Source organism: Heterocephalus glaber, unplaced genomic scaffold, assembly GCF_053883595.1.
Source record: "Heterocephalus glaber isolate CG9 unplaced genomic scaffold, H.glaber_assembly_v1.0 deba00001452, whole genome shotgun sequence".
Taxonomy (NCBI): Eukaryota; Metazoa; Chordata; class Mammalia; order Rodentia; family Bathyergidae; genus Heterocephalus; species Heterocephalus glaber.
Window position 1 is genome coordinate 20,557,692 of NW_028258302.1, and position 13,864 is coordinate 20,571,555.

Genomic DNA, 13,864 nt, shown 5'->3' on the forward strand with positions numbered 1-13,864 from the left:
CTGTATTCTATACAGTTATAGAACATCTCAGTTTCAGTCATTAAAATGAAACACAAAAGATGCAGTTGTGGTTAATGGAAAAATGTTTTATACTGCTTCTGCTTTTTGTTTGGTTTTGTTTGATATTTTTGAGACAGAGTCTCACTATGTAGTTCAGGCTGGCTTTGAACTCACTATGCAGCATACGTTGGCCTGGAACTCAGGGAGATCCTCCTGCCTCAGCCTCCCGAGTGCTGGGATTTGCAGTTGTGTGTCACCATGCCCAGCTTGCTTCTATTTTTTTTTTTTTTTTTGGTACCGGGCATTGAACTCCAGACCTTGTGCTTGCGAAGCAGGTGCCAGAACCACTGAGCTAAATCCCCAGTCCCCTCTATTTTTTTTTTTTTTGGTACTGAGGATCGAACTCGGGTCCTTGGGCTTGCACAGCAGGCAGCGAAACCACTGAGCTAAATCCCTAGCTTTTTTTTTTTTTCCCTCTATTTTTAAATATAAGTTACTTAAAATAAAATAGAGCTGGGAATGTAGCTCAGTGCTAGAGTGCTTGCCTAGTATGTGCAAGGGCCTAGGTTTGATCCCCAGCACAGCAAAAGAAAAAAAATTAAACATTAGTTCATGAAAATAAAATAAATTTAGTTTAATTTTCATGTCCCTCACCCCCAAGCCTAGGTCATGTCCATGCCTGGAGCCCTGTGTGCTCCCGCTGTCTCTGCCTGTCAGCTGGGGAAGCCAGCCCAGGCCCCTGGTTAGGTGACTTTTCACTGCCTGTGCTACCTGGGAGGCCGCATGTGTGTGTGCAGCCACTGCCCAGAGGACCTGCAGGCGCCCACACTGTGGTCATGGTCTCCTTGGACAAAGACGAGGTGCTCATCCATTTCTGCCCTGTCTAAGTAGGCCTTGTCCACAGAGGAGCTGTGAATGGTGGCTTTGACCTTCTGGTACCAGCAGCTCCTGGGGATGCCTGCTGAGCTGGTCTGAAGCGTGGGTTTCGAGGTGGAACAGGGCATGGGTGCCACCCAGGCCTGGGGCTGGAGCAGCCCTCAGGGCCCATGTTCTGATGCAGGGGCCTCTCTCACACCCATAGTGAGTTCTAGAACTTGTGCCCTCATGAGCTCTGTGTGAGCAGGAGCCATGTCCACCTTGTACCTTGCCCTGTCCCCAGCACACAGAAGACAGCCAGTAGCTGTGGGTAGCTGTCTGCACCAGTGGACAGAGAAGGACTTCGGGGCAGTTCTCAGCCTGCCTCCAGGCCTCCTTCCCAGCCTCATCTTCACTCTGGCCCCCGCTCCACGCTGTCAGTGTCTCCCGTGTCTTTGCTCGGACTGTCCTCTCACCTGTCAGAGTCCGGCCAGCCTGCCAGCTCTCTCTGTGTGCGCCATCCTTGCTCCCTAGAAGGCTTTGCCTGATTCTCCCCACATTGTCCTGGTTCCCCCCTTCTGGAACGCTGGGACAGACTCACTCCTATACCTGGCCTCCCTCCATATGCTGACATTTAGGGAGCACCTGCATATGCCTGCACTTTGTGTGCTAATACGTGCCACAGCGAAGCATAAGCTGCTGCAGGCAGAGTGCAGTTCTTGCCCTTTATGACAGAGGAGGAAACCGAGGCTCAAAATGCCTAAGACCCACCCAGGGGCACACACCAGGGTGGAGACAGGATTTGAACCCTGGTAGTCAGGCTCCATAGCATAAGCTCCTAAGCCCATGGGGACAGTCTCCCACCTCAAGAAATAGACCACTAATGACTCCTCCACTCCTCACCCCAGGCCAGTGCCACAGAACTGGGGACCTAGGGAGGGCCCCAAAATCCTTGGGTTAGGAGGTGGCATTGAAACAGGAGTGAAATATGGACCTCCAAATAATATAAGGGAAATGTTATAACTCCCAACCTGTTAGATGTCTCTAATATTGAGTTTGTGTTCTCTAAAACTGAAGAATGAATTCTGGGAACAGTGGAGGTTGAGAGTAGGAAAATATTTATTGAGAGGATAGCTTCTGAGAGGCCGGAGAGGTCTCGATTGGGTGGCCAAGGACGCCACTTTCCAGGGGAGTTTTATAGAGCACAGCCACATGGGTACAACGTGGATTACAGCTATGATCAATAAGGTTACAAGTGCAGTTGCTTAGGTAATGGTGATCCAATTGGGAAACAAGTCACGTAGCAAGAACACATGGAAAGAATAAAGAAGGTGATGCATGTGGGGGTCTTGGTCACCCACTGAGGTGACTGATGCCTATGTAGACTTTATTAGACCAAGTATTATCAATTATCTCATCCCTTGGGGACGTATGTAAGCCTGGTCCTTTGTCATTATCTTGAGGTCTGGCCTTGGGCTTACGTGTCTTGGGCCCTGCAGTTGTAGTATGTTGTCACCTTTTGTCCTGACTTTCTGAGGGCTCAGCCCTGTCTGACTGCTTGTAATACTTTACCTAACTTAGCTGTCTATAAAGCACCGCTCACCTGGGCCTGCCCAGCTGAACCCCTGGCTTTGGCTTCCTCCCTTGCAGGGTGTCACCGAGGGCTACAATGGCACCATCTTTGCCTATGGCCAGACAGGCAGCGGGAAATCCTTCACCATGCAGGGCCTGCCGGACCTGCCCTCCCAGAGGGGCATCATCCCCAGGGCCTTCGAGCACGTGTTTGAGAGCGTCCAGGTATGGGTCTCTCAGAGGGAAGGGGCAGGGCTAGTGTCACAGGTGGGCTGGTCCCCAAGGCACTTCTGACCTTTCCTGTGGACTGTGGGATGAAGTCAGAGCCTGGCCTTGAGTTGGCACAGGTCTATGCGCAGCAGGCGCTGGTTTCTGAAGAGGTGATGGGAGAAAAACTTAAAACTGAGAACATTCGGGGTCCGGGGATTTAGCTCAGTGGTTTCATCGCCTGCTGCCCAAGCGCAAGGACCCAAGCTCCATCCCCAGGACCAAAAAAAAAAAAAAAAACCCCAGAAAATTCTGCCCACCAGTACCATGTTTTTCTCCTGCCATTTTTGGATTTTAACTTTCCTTTCACATTTCTATGGATGTGAGGACTCAGCCCTGATGAGAAGTGGTGTACAATCACAGCTCCTGTTTTATGGAGCAGTTGCCTGGGCCTTGAGCAGACCAAGTCTTATTTATATGCGCATAATTATCTCACTGGACCCCAGACTCTCTGTGGCGGCCCCGGGAAACATGGAGGGGTCTAGGAAAGCTGCCAAGGACCAGCCTAGAGCTAGTGCTTGGTCCAAGCTTTACCTGTAGCTGCAGTTTCTCTGCCTGAGAGCTTTGTTTCTTTCCTATGAAGCTTTTAGACAGAGCATTAGATACATAGCTATGTGAAAATATGCTCCACCAAGCTGGAGGGAGGGAAGTCTGCCAGAACAGGCCGGGTGAGACAGAGGCGGGGAGTGTGTGACCCTACCCCCCACCACGATGTCCTTGCAGTCGAGGTCCCAGGCCTGGCCACAGCTGGGCTTGGCATCAGATGCTCTGCGTGCTCTGTCCTCTCTCCACAGTGTGCAGAGGACACTAAGTTTCTGGTCCAGGCCTCGTACCTGGAGATCTACAATGAAGATGTCCGTGACCTCCTGGGGGCTGACACCAAGCAGAAGCTGGAGGTGGGTCTAGATCTGGTGTGGGGGTGTGGGGCTGCCTGGGGAGGCCAGCATCCGGTGGCTTTCCCGAGAAATGCAGAGGGGCATCCTGGGGCACAGGGCCAGACCAGAGGGGGGACTCTGGGACTTGAACTTTGGAGTCCCTGACTCCTGAGAGGGTTAATGGGCCTCCTTGACCACAGAGCGGGGCTGGAGCTCTCTCTGGCCAATGCTACCTCTGTCTTTTGAAACAGATGAAGTTTTGTGATTGATTTTATTTGGAAAAAAAATGCCACTTGTAAAAAAATTAGTATGACTACTCTTAAAAAAAAATTAGTATGAAAGTCCCCAAGGGGACTTCAAGCTAAAAAGAATATATTAATATTATCATTGGCTAAGTACTTTTGATTGTCTTGCTACTTTAGGCACATTCTTCCATTTAATACTCAGAGTCCAGGTGACTGAGTAGATAGATACACTGTTACCATTGCTGATTTGCCAATGTGGGAGGGAGGTTTAGAGAGACTCCTTAACTTATCTAAGTTTCACACCATACATAGCAAGTGGCCACACCTGGATTTGAACCCAGGTCTGTCCAACTCAGGATCCTGGGTCTCAAGCATCTTCTTGTACTGCAGCTGATGGGCTCAGATTTTGGGACCTTGTTTCCCTCTGAAAGGGGACCAAGGATCCATGATGTGGCCTCATGAGACTTGGGATTGAAGTGGGAAATGAGGTGAGCCACTGAGCAGTGCTGGCCGCTGCTAGGAGTTTACTGTGTGAGTCATTTCTTGCCATTGCTTCAAGGAAAGGACAGCGCTTACTACAGGGGCTGCCAAATGGAGCCCTCGGGAGATGGAGTAGAGGACAGATGTGGAGCTCATGACAGAAAAGGTTAGGGCTGGCTCAGGCAGGCAGTGAGCCTTACATGCATTTCATAAACTGTTCCGTCTCCTAAATGACCCAGGATGAAAGAATGTCATTTCACAGCAATGGGGAGCAGAGTTAGGTTCCTGGGGTTCTGTCCAGATAGTTAGAGCCAGATCAACCCTCTGGGGCACCCAGTGGGTCAAGAGAGCTGCAAGGAGGCTGGGGATTTAGCTCAGTAGTTTCGCCGCATGCACAAAGACCTGAGTTCAATCCCCAGTACAAAAAAAAAAAAAAGAGAGAGAAAGAGCTGCAAGGACTGGACAGCCATTGAGTGGCCAGGCTGGCCTCAGGACTCATAGCCTTCACCTTGGTGAGGCCCTGACCTCGTCTCTCTGGGGCTCTTTAAATGCTGGACAAACCTGGTATGGTCCAAGGAGGAGAGGCCGGTGGGGGACAGTGACCCAAATCTGTGACCCCTGACCCTACAGTTCTGGTGTTGCTTATCTGACCCCCTCCCCCAGGGTAGGGGAGAGAAGGAGCAGAAATTTCAGTTCTAAGAGAGGGAGCAATTGTCATAGGTTGATTTAGTCATTCATCAAAGACTTTGGGAAGACCCTGTGGATGCCAGAGCGCAGCCACCAGGCCCCACTCTGTTCCAGACCTCCTGGAGTGAGCCCTCCTGTCCAGTCTCCACCCAGACCGGGAGCCATGGGGCCCCTCCTCCTACAGCGACTCAGCACAGAGCTCTGCCCTCTGCATGCACAAACCCCACTGCCCACCTGGAGTCTTGCTACATCTCTCTCCCTGAGCAAGTGGAGCGGCTGAGTCATCACTCACACCTCCTTCCCCTCTGCCCCCGCCAGGGAAATAGGGAGAGGAGGTGGACCCAGGGTGTCGCCCCCACTTGGCACCTGTAAAAGGCCCGGCTGTGGAGTTGGTTTTCCCTGCTCCATTGCACAGCTGCCACCAACCTGCACTGGAGCTGCCCGGACCCTCCTTCCCTTCCACACTACCCTGAGCCCTGGAAGGCCTTGGTTATCCTGGCCTTGTGCTTACTGCAGCTGGGCCTTGGAGCCTGCTGATGATAGAAACTTTCTGGGAAACACACCCCTTGGGGGCCTCAGGCCTTTGCCATGCTCCCCAGGAGTGATGTGCAGACAGCTCTCATATAAGCCTCCTGGCATCTGTAGAAGGAAGCAGTGTTCTTCCCCTTTATACAGATTAGTACTTGAGGCTCAGTGTGCCACTGTGGGGACCAGCCCAAGGGCACTCAGAGGGAAGATGGATTGGAACCCAGCGACAGTGCTCCACAGCAAACCCTCTTAACTCTGACAGGCTTAACACTCCGCCTGACAAATGTTATGATGAGAAGCTGCTAGTTCAGCGAATGCCAGAGGGAGATTTGGGGAAGCAGAATTAGACCCATGGCTGTTACCGCAGACATCTCTGTGGACCGAAAGCAGGAATATGCATTTGTCTCTCCTCACACCATGTCTGGGAGGAGGAGAAGGGCCTGCCTCCTCTATGGACCCAGGCCTGGGCCCTGGTCATGTCCCTGCTCCTGTGCCCCTCTCTATCCCAGCTGCATCCCAGCTGGTTACCATGGAGACCTGCTCTGGCCTCTTGCAGCCAAGATGAGCAGTTTCTAAGGAACAGGTGTGCAGCTGTTGGCCATTGACTTGGTGCCTCCCCAGGGCATGGAGGGCAGGGTGGGAGCAGGAGCAGTGCGGAGGGGACCCCTGGGGACATCATGAGGTGTGGGGGGCGAGTCTTCCCAGGGTTGAAAATAGAGACCTCTTTGGAGAGAGGTTGTCTGCTGAGGTTGCTTTGGCCTGAGCCTCTTTATGACCCTGAACCTTAATAAGTACCTACAGCACACCTTACAGATCCATTTCCTTCGGGATCCTTGTAACAGTCTCAAAGAAGCAACTTCCTCATCCTCATTTCAAATTGATCAGCAAGCGACTGACTGGGTTTCTGCCCAAGCTTGTAGGATTGATGGGAAACAGGGTCAGTAGTTCTTTCTGAAGCCCGAAGCTGCTCCCCAGCCCAGGATGGGGCCCTGGGCTCTGGCAGGATCCAGAGAGGCGCAAGGCACAGCCCCAGAACCCCAGTCCAGCCAGCTTTGTTTGCAGGGGCTCCTGCTTCTGTCCTTTATGTTCATCCTCACTGCCACTTCCTGTGTCTACGTCAGCCCTTTTTCAGCCCTCTGGGAGGCTGAAGCAGAAGAATCGAAAGTTCGAGGCCAGCCTAGGCAACTTAGTGACTTAATGATTCTGTCTCAAGGGCCGGGGCCGGGGATTTAGCTCAGTGGTTCCAGTGCCTGCCTTCCAAACGAAAGGTCCCAAGTTCAATCCCCGGTACCAAAAAGTAAACAAACAAAATCAAGGGCTGGCCTCAGTATGAAGGCTCTGAGTTCAGTCCTCCTATGGCAAACAGACAAAAGATCAGCCTTCTGTCCCATCAGCCTGCAGCTCCTACAGGGTGCCCCACTGCCTCTCTTTACCCTGTCTCTGAAGGTCTCCATTACCTGTGACCTCACTCAGAGCTGTGTGGCCTTCAGCAAGTCGCTTAACCTTTCTGAGCCTCGATTGCTCCTCTGTTCCTCTGAGCCCAACCCAGGCTGGGCCTGGCTGTCTCTGCACTTCACACCTGAGCAGACAGGGCCAGCCTGTGCTTTCCCCTGCGGGGATGGGAGTGGGGGTGGGGGTGTTCCTGGGACCCCTGGAGCTGCCCACAGCAACCATCCAAGACTTCTGGCGCTCCAACCAGCAGGGCCATTCGGCAGACAAATGCCTGCTGTCCTAACTCATTCCACTCTTGCTTATATCCTCTCCCACTTGAAAAATACTGTTTCACAGCTCTGTGTCAGGAACAACACAGCTCAGATGCCTGGAAAGCAAGCAAGGACCTCTTGAAAATGTTAATTTATTGCTGCCATTGCACTGGGGGTGGGCCTAGTCCAGGCGTGAGCTCTGGGCAGCCAGTAGCCCTTCACCTTCCATGGTCCAGGGTTCAGGAACAGACCTGTTGCCCTGGGGGACAGCGGAGAGGCAATCAGAAACTATGGCAGGATGAAGGAGACAGCATTCAGAGCCATCAGTGACTGTAGGGTCAGCCCCAGGGAGCTTATGGAGCCCCCAGACTGCAACCACCTTCTCAGTCACAGTACAAACAGTGACAGCACAATATGGGGCACATTTCACCTGCCAAGCACCACGCTGTTGTGTGCCTGATTTTTTGTTTTTGTTTTTTGGTGCTGGGAATCAAACTTGGAACCTTCTGCTTGGAAGGCAAGTGGCGGCACCACTGAGCTAAATCCCCCACCCATGTGTGCACATGGATTTTACTGAATCCTCACCATATTCCCTATGAGATAGGCATTGCACACCCATTTTACAGATGTGGCAACTGAGGCTCAGGTTAAGTCACCTACCCAAAGTCCCACAAGGAGTAAGCAGGTGTAGGTTTGTGGCTGGCTGCGTCTGGAATGAACCCCTAGCTGTTACAGGGCATTTGAGGTGCCCACCTGCACTGTAGGAGTTTGGGGGTGGTCCCAGTTGGGCTCTTTGCTCTGGATCCTTGGGGAATCCCTGAACCTGCCCCCTCAGACATAGGAAGCCCTGCCCCAATCACACCCCTTCCCCACAGCTGAAGGAGCACCCCGAGAAAGGTGTGCACGTGAAGGGGCTGTCCATGCACATGGTGCACAGTGTGGCCCAGTGTGAGCGCATCATGGAGACCGGCTGGAAAAACCGAGCAGTGGGCTACACTCTGATGAACAAGGACTCCTCACGCTCCCACTCCATCTTCACCATCAGCATCGAGATCTACGCCGTGGGTATGCCGGCTGGAGGGCAGCCTGAGAAGCCATGCTGGGTCCGCCCCTGCTAGCCAAGGCCCTGTGCCTCTGAGCCCCACAGCCCTGTGAGAAACTAAGGAGCGATGCCCCGGCACCTGGGCAAGCCGGGTGAGGGTCCTCCCTAGGCCGGGCCCTGTGCTTCCTGGATAAACAACAACAGCTCTGAGCACTTAGCAGGGGCCACACAATATATGCACATATCTCATTTGTTCCGCCCAGGAGCTAGTAGATAATATCATCCCCATTGTGCAGATGAGAAAATTGGGGTCTCATGACTGAAGTGTCAGAGCTGGGCTTCTGTCCCAGCAGTCTGCCCCTAGGGTGTGACTCACTCAGAACTTTTGACTCCTGTCTCGGTAATGTTCTCTACTCAGTCATCTGCTTCTTCCTTCTTCTGGGAAAAGCTGCTGAGAAAGAGAAGAGGCAGGAAAGACATTTATTTTGGGCACTCATAGGCCAGATGCAGTGCTAAGCACTTTCCGAACCTCATTCTGTGTAAACTCACCTAGAAGTGGGTTCTGTGATTTCCATTTTACAGGTGAGGAAATGGAGGCTCTGAGAGGGGAAGTGATTTGCCTCTTCAAGGTCTCACAACTGCTAAGTTAGAGTTGGGATTCAAACCCAGGTCTCCCAGGTGATTTGGTTTTCCCACTAAGACTGCAGCTGCCTCCAAGTTTATAGTTCATCTGAGTAGAACTCTAAAGAGCAGGGAGCATCATTCCTGAGAGAACTCTGGCTCGGGGACGGGGTGGCCCCATCTGCTGGTGACTGGCCCCAGACCAATGTCCTTGTGCTGACTGAATCAAGAGCATCCTGTGTCCCCAGGGAGGACAGGATCAGTACGGTGAGAGCCTCCTGGGACACTGCTGCCGAGGGGCAGGGACTTGGGTAGCTGGATGGGCTGGGGGAGGAGGAGAGAGAGGATTGGGGGGGTGACTTGAGTTTTGCAGGGGCCTTGAAGGTGGGGCTGATACCTAAACAGCTACTAATACATTTAAGCATACTTTCTTTTGATCCTTTTTTCCTTATGAAAATTTGAAACACAATTGAAATATTAGACTCTAAGTTGTTCTTCCCTTGAGTTTTATATCCCAGGCAACCACTGAGCACTTGCCCACATTATCAGCTCCATGTCTTCATGGCTGTGTGGTGGCCAGGAGTGAGTCTGTTGCCCATGCCCGTTTTAACCAGTGCTTGATAAGCAGTCAAAGTTGTTTCCAGTTTTTCAGTGCTATAAATAATACTGTGATGAACATCTTTGTAGACAAAATTTTTCTGCTTGGAGAGTCCTTTCCTCGGGTTAGATTCCTTGGACTGGACTCCTGGGCACAAAGGGTACAAACATGTTTAAGGCATCTGGTACTGGGGATTGAACCCAAGGCCTTTGCACTAAGCTTCATCCTCAGCCCTTTTTTATGTTTTATTTTTGAGACAGCCTCACGAAGCAATCCTCCTGCCTCAGCCTCCCAGAGTCCTGGGATTACTGGTCTGTGCACCACCATGCCCAGCTCATTGATCATTCTGCAAATAGCTTTCCAAGACTGGTCCCAACTTCCTTCCTGGTTTTTTTGGTACCGGGGCTTGAACTTGGGACTTTTCGCTTGCAAGGCAGGCATCTGTTTTGTTCTTTTAAAGCATGCAGAGCCAAACTCCTCTCGTGTCCATCTCTAACAGCCAGTCTTTCTTCCCTATTCTGGTTGCTGCACCCTTGAACATAATTCGGGCCACTTCTGGTTTCTGCCAGCGGGAGACGAATGGAGGCAGCTCACCGGGAGAAGGGCCAGGCTCAGGGCCATGGGTGAAATCACTCCCCGAGTTGCATGGCCTCTGAGGGTGGTCTTGGAATGGGCCTGTTCCGAGGCCCGCGCTCCCATCCAGTGCCCAGGTCTCCATCACCTGGGACATCCAGGCTCTGCCCAGGTGGGCAGCCTTGCTAGTCTCACTTCGTAGGAATCAGAGAGGTGCATGGTCCTTCTAATGTCACACAGAGAAGAGGAGGCAGGACTTCTTGTGAACCAGGTCCACGTGTCTCCAAAGTCGATGCTTTGTGCACGAAAGGACATAGCTCCCTAGCGATCCAGCTTCCTTCCTCTCTCTTTGTCTGCCCTTGGTCTCACAGGAAGTCTGTAGAAACTGTTATGGTGGCCGGAAGGACTCCTGTTGTCTTCCAAGAACAGTCTGTGACGCCCAGCCCCTGGTCCCTGGAGTCAGACTGCCCTAGGTTCTGATCTTAGCTCTACCTCTTGGCAGCTGTGTGACCTTGGGCAAGTTACATGCCCTGTGTGAGCCTCAGTTTCCTCATCTATAAACTGGGCACAATAGTAGCACCTCCTTCTTGGGGCTCCTATTCAGCCAGCTTGAACCCTCAGCAGGTTGGGGCAACCCAGGGCCCAACAGTGACTCCCTCTTCCCTGTGGGGCTCACCCCAAGGCCCTCATGCCCTTCCCGGTTGTCTACAGATGAGCAGGGTGAGGACCACCTCCGAGCTGGCAAGCTGAACCTGGTGGACCTGGCGGGCAGCGAACGGCAGTCCAAGACAGGGGTCTCTGGGGAGCGGCTCAAGGAGGCCACCAAGATCAATCTGTCCCTGTCGGCACTGGGCAACGTCATCTCTGCCCTGGTGGATGGGCGCTGCAGGCACATCCCCTACCGGGACTCCAAGCTGACACGGCTACTGCAGGACTCCCTGGGCGGCAACACCAAGACCCTGATGGTGGCCTGCCTGTCCCCCGCCGACAACAATTATGACGAGACTCTCAGCACGCTGCGCTATGCCAACCGAGCCAAGAACATCAAGAACAAGCCTCGCATCAACGAGGACCCCAAGGACGCCCTCCTGCGCCAGTACCAAGAGGAGATTAAGAAGCTCCGGGCCATCCTGGCACAGCAGCTCAGTCCCGGTGGCCTGTCAGGTGCCACGGCAGGGGTGGCGGGGAGGGCACCCCTCCTTCTTTCCCTGGGAGCCGCGGGCAAGTCCTCTGCACACTCAGGGGGCTCGGAGCCTGTCATCTTCCTGCCCGTGGCCCCAGGCAGAGGCCAGTGTGTCTGGCAGGTCCCATCAGCCTCATGCTCAGCACCCACTCCCCTCCTCAGCTGCTCATCCTTCATCCCCACCTGCCTGCTGTCTCTGACAGCGTCGTGATCTGGCAGCCTGGTGACTCATGCCCCATGGCCCGCCCCCTCTCATTAGGCACCGTCTTGTCATGGCTCTCACTCCCAGGCACTTGGCTGTCACCTGGCAGGTAGAAGTCCTCACCGGAACAGGCATGCAGGGCCCTTGGCTTGCTGGACTCTATCTGGGGTGTTCTGCACCTCAGTCTCTCAGGGATGGGAAACAGAGCCTGGGTTTGCTCTCCTGCCCACCTGCTTCTACCCATCCATCCTACATGGCTCCCATCCATGTTCACCCACTCATGGCCCAGCTCCCCACCCCATCTTCTGCCCTTTCATCTGCCTGCCTTCCACCCTCTTCATTCATCCACCTATCCACCCACCCTTCTCTTCTTCCTTCTTTCCCCCTTCTTCCCTTCCTCCTGTCATCCTTCCATTTAACCTGCTGTCCACCCACACATTCCAACTACCCCCTCACCCACCCTACCCTCCATATACCACTCTCTCATTGTCTCCATCCTGACATCCAGTCTCTGCCTGTCTGTCCACTCAGCCACCTGCCTGTCCTCCCAAAGATCCCCGAGCTCCTCCTGTGTGTGTGGACCTGTGCTGGACACTCGGTGCTGGGGACATAGAGATGACTCAGACCCAGGCCCTGCCTCATGAGGCACCTGATCTCCTGGGGGAGAAGGACAGGCCAGCAGACCCGCACCTGCAGGGAAACAGACCCTAGGGCAGAGGGAGGGTGTGGCCGGTTGAGAAGTCTGCACAGAGGAGCTGTGACTGAGCCATCTTGAGGCCAGGAGGTTTCTGCCTAAGGGTGAGAGTGGCATTTGTGCAGAGCTGTGCAGACTCTGTGCTGGGGTCAGGGAGCTGCAACACCACCACTGGACGATGAGGGGTGGCTGGGGCTGGAGCGGACAGCCTTGAGCACTGTGACGAGGGTGGAGGACAAGTGGACAGACAAACCCAGGCTCTGCCAAGCTCCCTTCCTTGACCCCCCACCCTGGCCCTGCTCACCCCAAGGTCAGTGAGGAGGAGACAGACAGGGATGGGAAGAGGTACCAGGAAGGGCAAGGGAGGCTTCACAGTGGGTCCTACCCTGTAGCCAACATCTGTGCCATCTTCCAGCAGTAGCCTGGTGTCTACCAGGTTGAGGTCACTCCTGGGTCTGCAGCCACGTGCTGGGCAGTGACCAGTGACCAGTGACCCAGTGGCCCTGGGTAGACAGCTGAGACCCAACAGGCTAGGAGCCACCTCCCCTCATGATCCTAGGGACAAATGACTCAGCCCTGAGCCACCATCTCCTGTACCATGACCTGTGAGCAGCGGGAGGGTTGCCTGAGTGACTGAAGTTTAGAATAGAGCCACATGCACTGCCCTGACCAGGGGTGGAATCCGGCTCCATGGGTTCCCCCAATGCCCAGTGCTTGCTGTCACGAGTGAGCCTCTCAGCACCCCCCCCCCCCAGCAGATTTCTTGCTCTTCCCTGTGTAGCAGAACAGGAACCTTTGTCTGCCTGTGCTGGCCCTGGGTCTCCTTTGTGCTCTTTCAGCCCCACACCAGGCGGCCTGCTGCCAGCTCACCCCCACTGCCCTGCCCTGCAGGAGGCCGCCTTCCTGTGCTTCTGGACCCTGCTCCCCTACAGCTCTGCACCCCTTTTCTCCTGTGCCCCCCGCAGGAGTCCTCTCCTTCCTGACTCCCAGCACTGCTGGGCAGAGGTGCAGCTTAGGCCTGGCCACCCTGAGTACTTTTCTCGGCCTCTAGGGACCAGGGGCTTAGTTGTCTGGTACCAGGCTTCAGGTGTGTAGAGGACATGGAAACACCCACCAGCTGTGCATGTGGGTTAAAGGACGTGTTGGCTGTGGGCCCAGGATCCATTGGCTGGCGTGTTGCGTGCTGTCTCAGAAATTGGCCAGCGCTGGGAGAGCAGTCACCCCTGGCCAGCGGGTCCCCCCAAGATGTCAGACATTGGAAAATAGAGAAAACTTTAGGGTAATGTAATACACTGTGTTCTCTGAATCCCAGACTTGACTTTGCTGCCATCAGATAAGCATTTCACACCAGCCTGTCCCACACGGAGCCCTGCTGTACCCCACATCTGCAAATCTGCAGCTATCCCCACCCAGCTGATAGCAACTTAGTCCTCCAGGTCTCCAAGCAGAAACCTTGGGTCACCCTGGGCTTCTTGCTTCTCTCCAGTCCCCCTGTAGGCTGTCCTCAGATCCTGTGGTCTCCATCTAGAATCTCTCGAAGCCTCAAGGCCACCCTCTGGCCTGAGACTGGTTTCTTCCCTGAGTCACAGCACAGCCCCCAGCAGGTCTCCCAGCCAAAGGTCTCCCTGTCTTCTGCACAGCATCAGGGAGAGCCTACTGAGCTACAATCCCTTCACTGCACTGAACACCTCCAGGGTGCCATTTAGCCTAGATCAAAGCCCGAAGGCCTCATAGTATCC

General features: G+C 54.0%; 1 protein-coding gene across 10 annotated transcripts in view; it reads left to right on the forward strand.

Annotated features, from left to right (window-relative positions):
* Kif17 (kinesin family member 17) overlaps window positions 1-13,864 on the forward strand; it is a 42,133-nt gene that overhangs the window by 4,323 nt on the left and 23,946 nt on the right. For all 10 annotated transcript variants that reach the window (XM_021262963.2, XM_021262964.2, XM_021262961.2 and 7 more), the window contains exons 2-5: window positions 2,506-2,652; window positions 3,489-3,590; window positions 8,088-8,277; window positions 10,758-11,210. In XM_021262963.2, coding sequence (XP_021118622.1) covers window positions 2,506-2,652; window positions 3,489-3,590; window positions 8,088-8,277; window positions 10,758-11,210 — 892 coding nt within the window. The remainder of the gene's footprint in view (window positions 1-2,505; window positions 2,653-3,488; window positions 3,591-8,087; window positions 8,278-10,757; window positions 11,211-13,864) is intronic.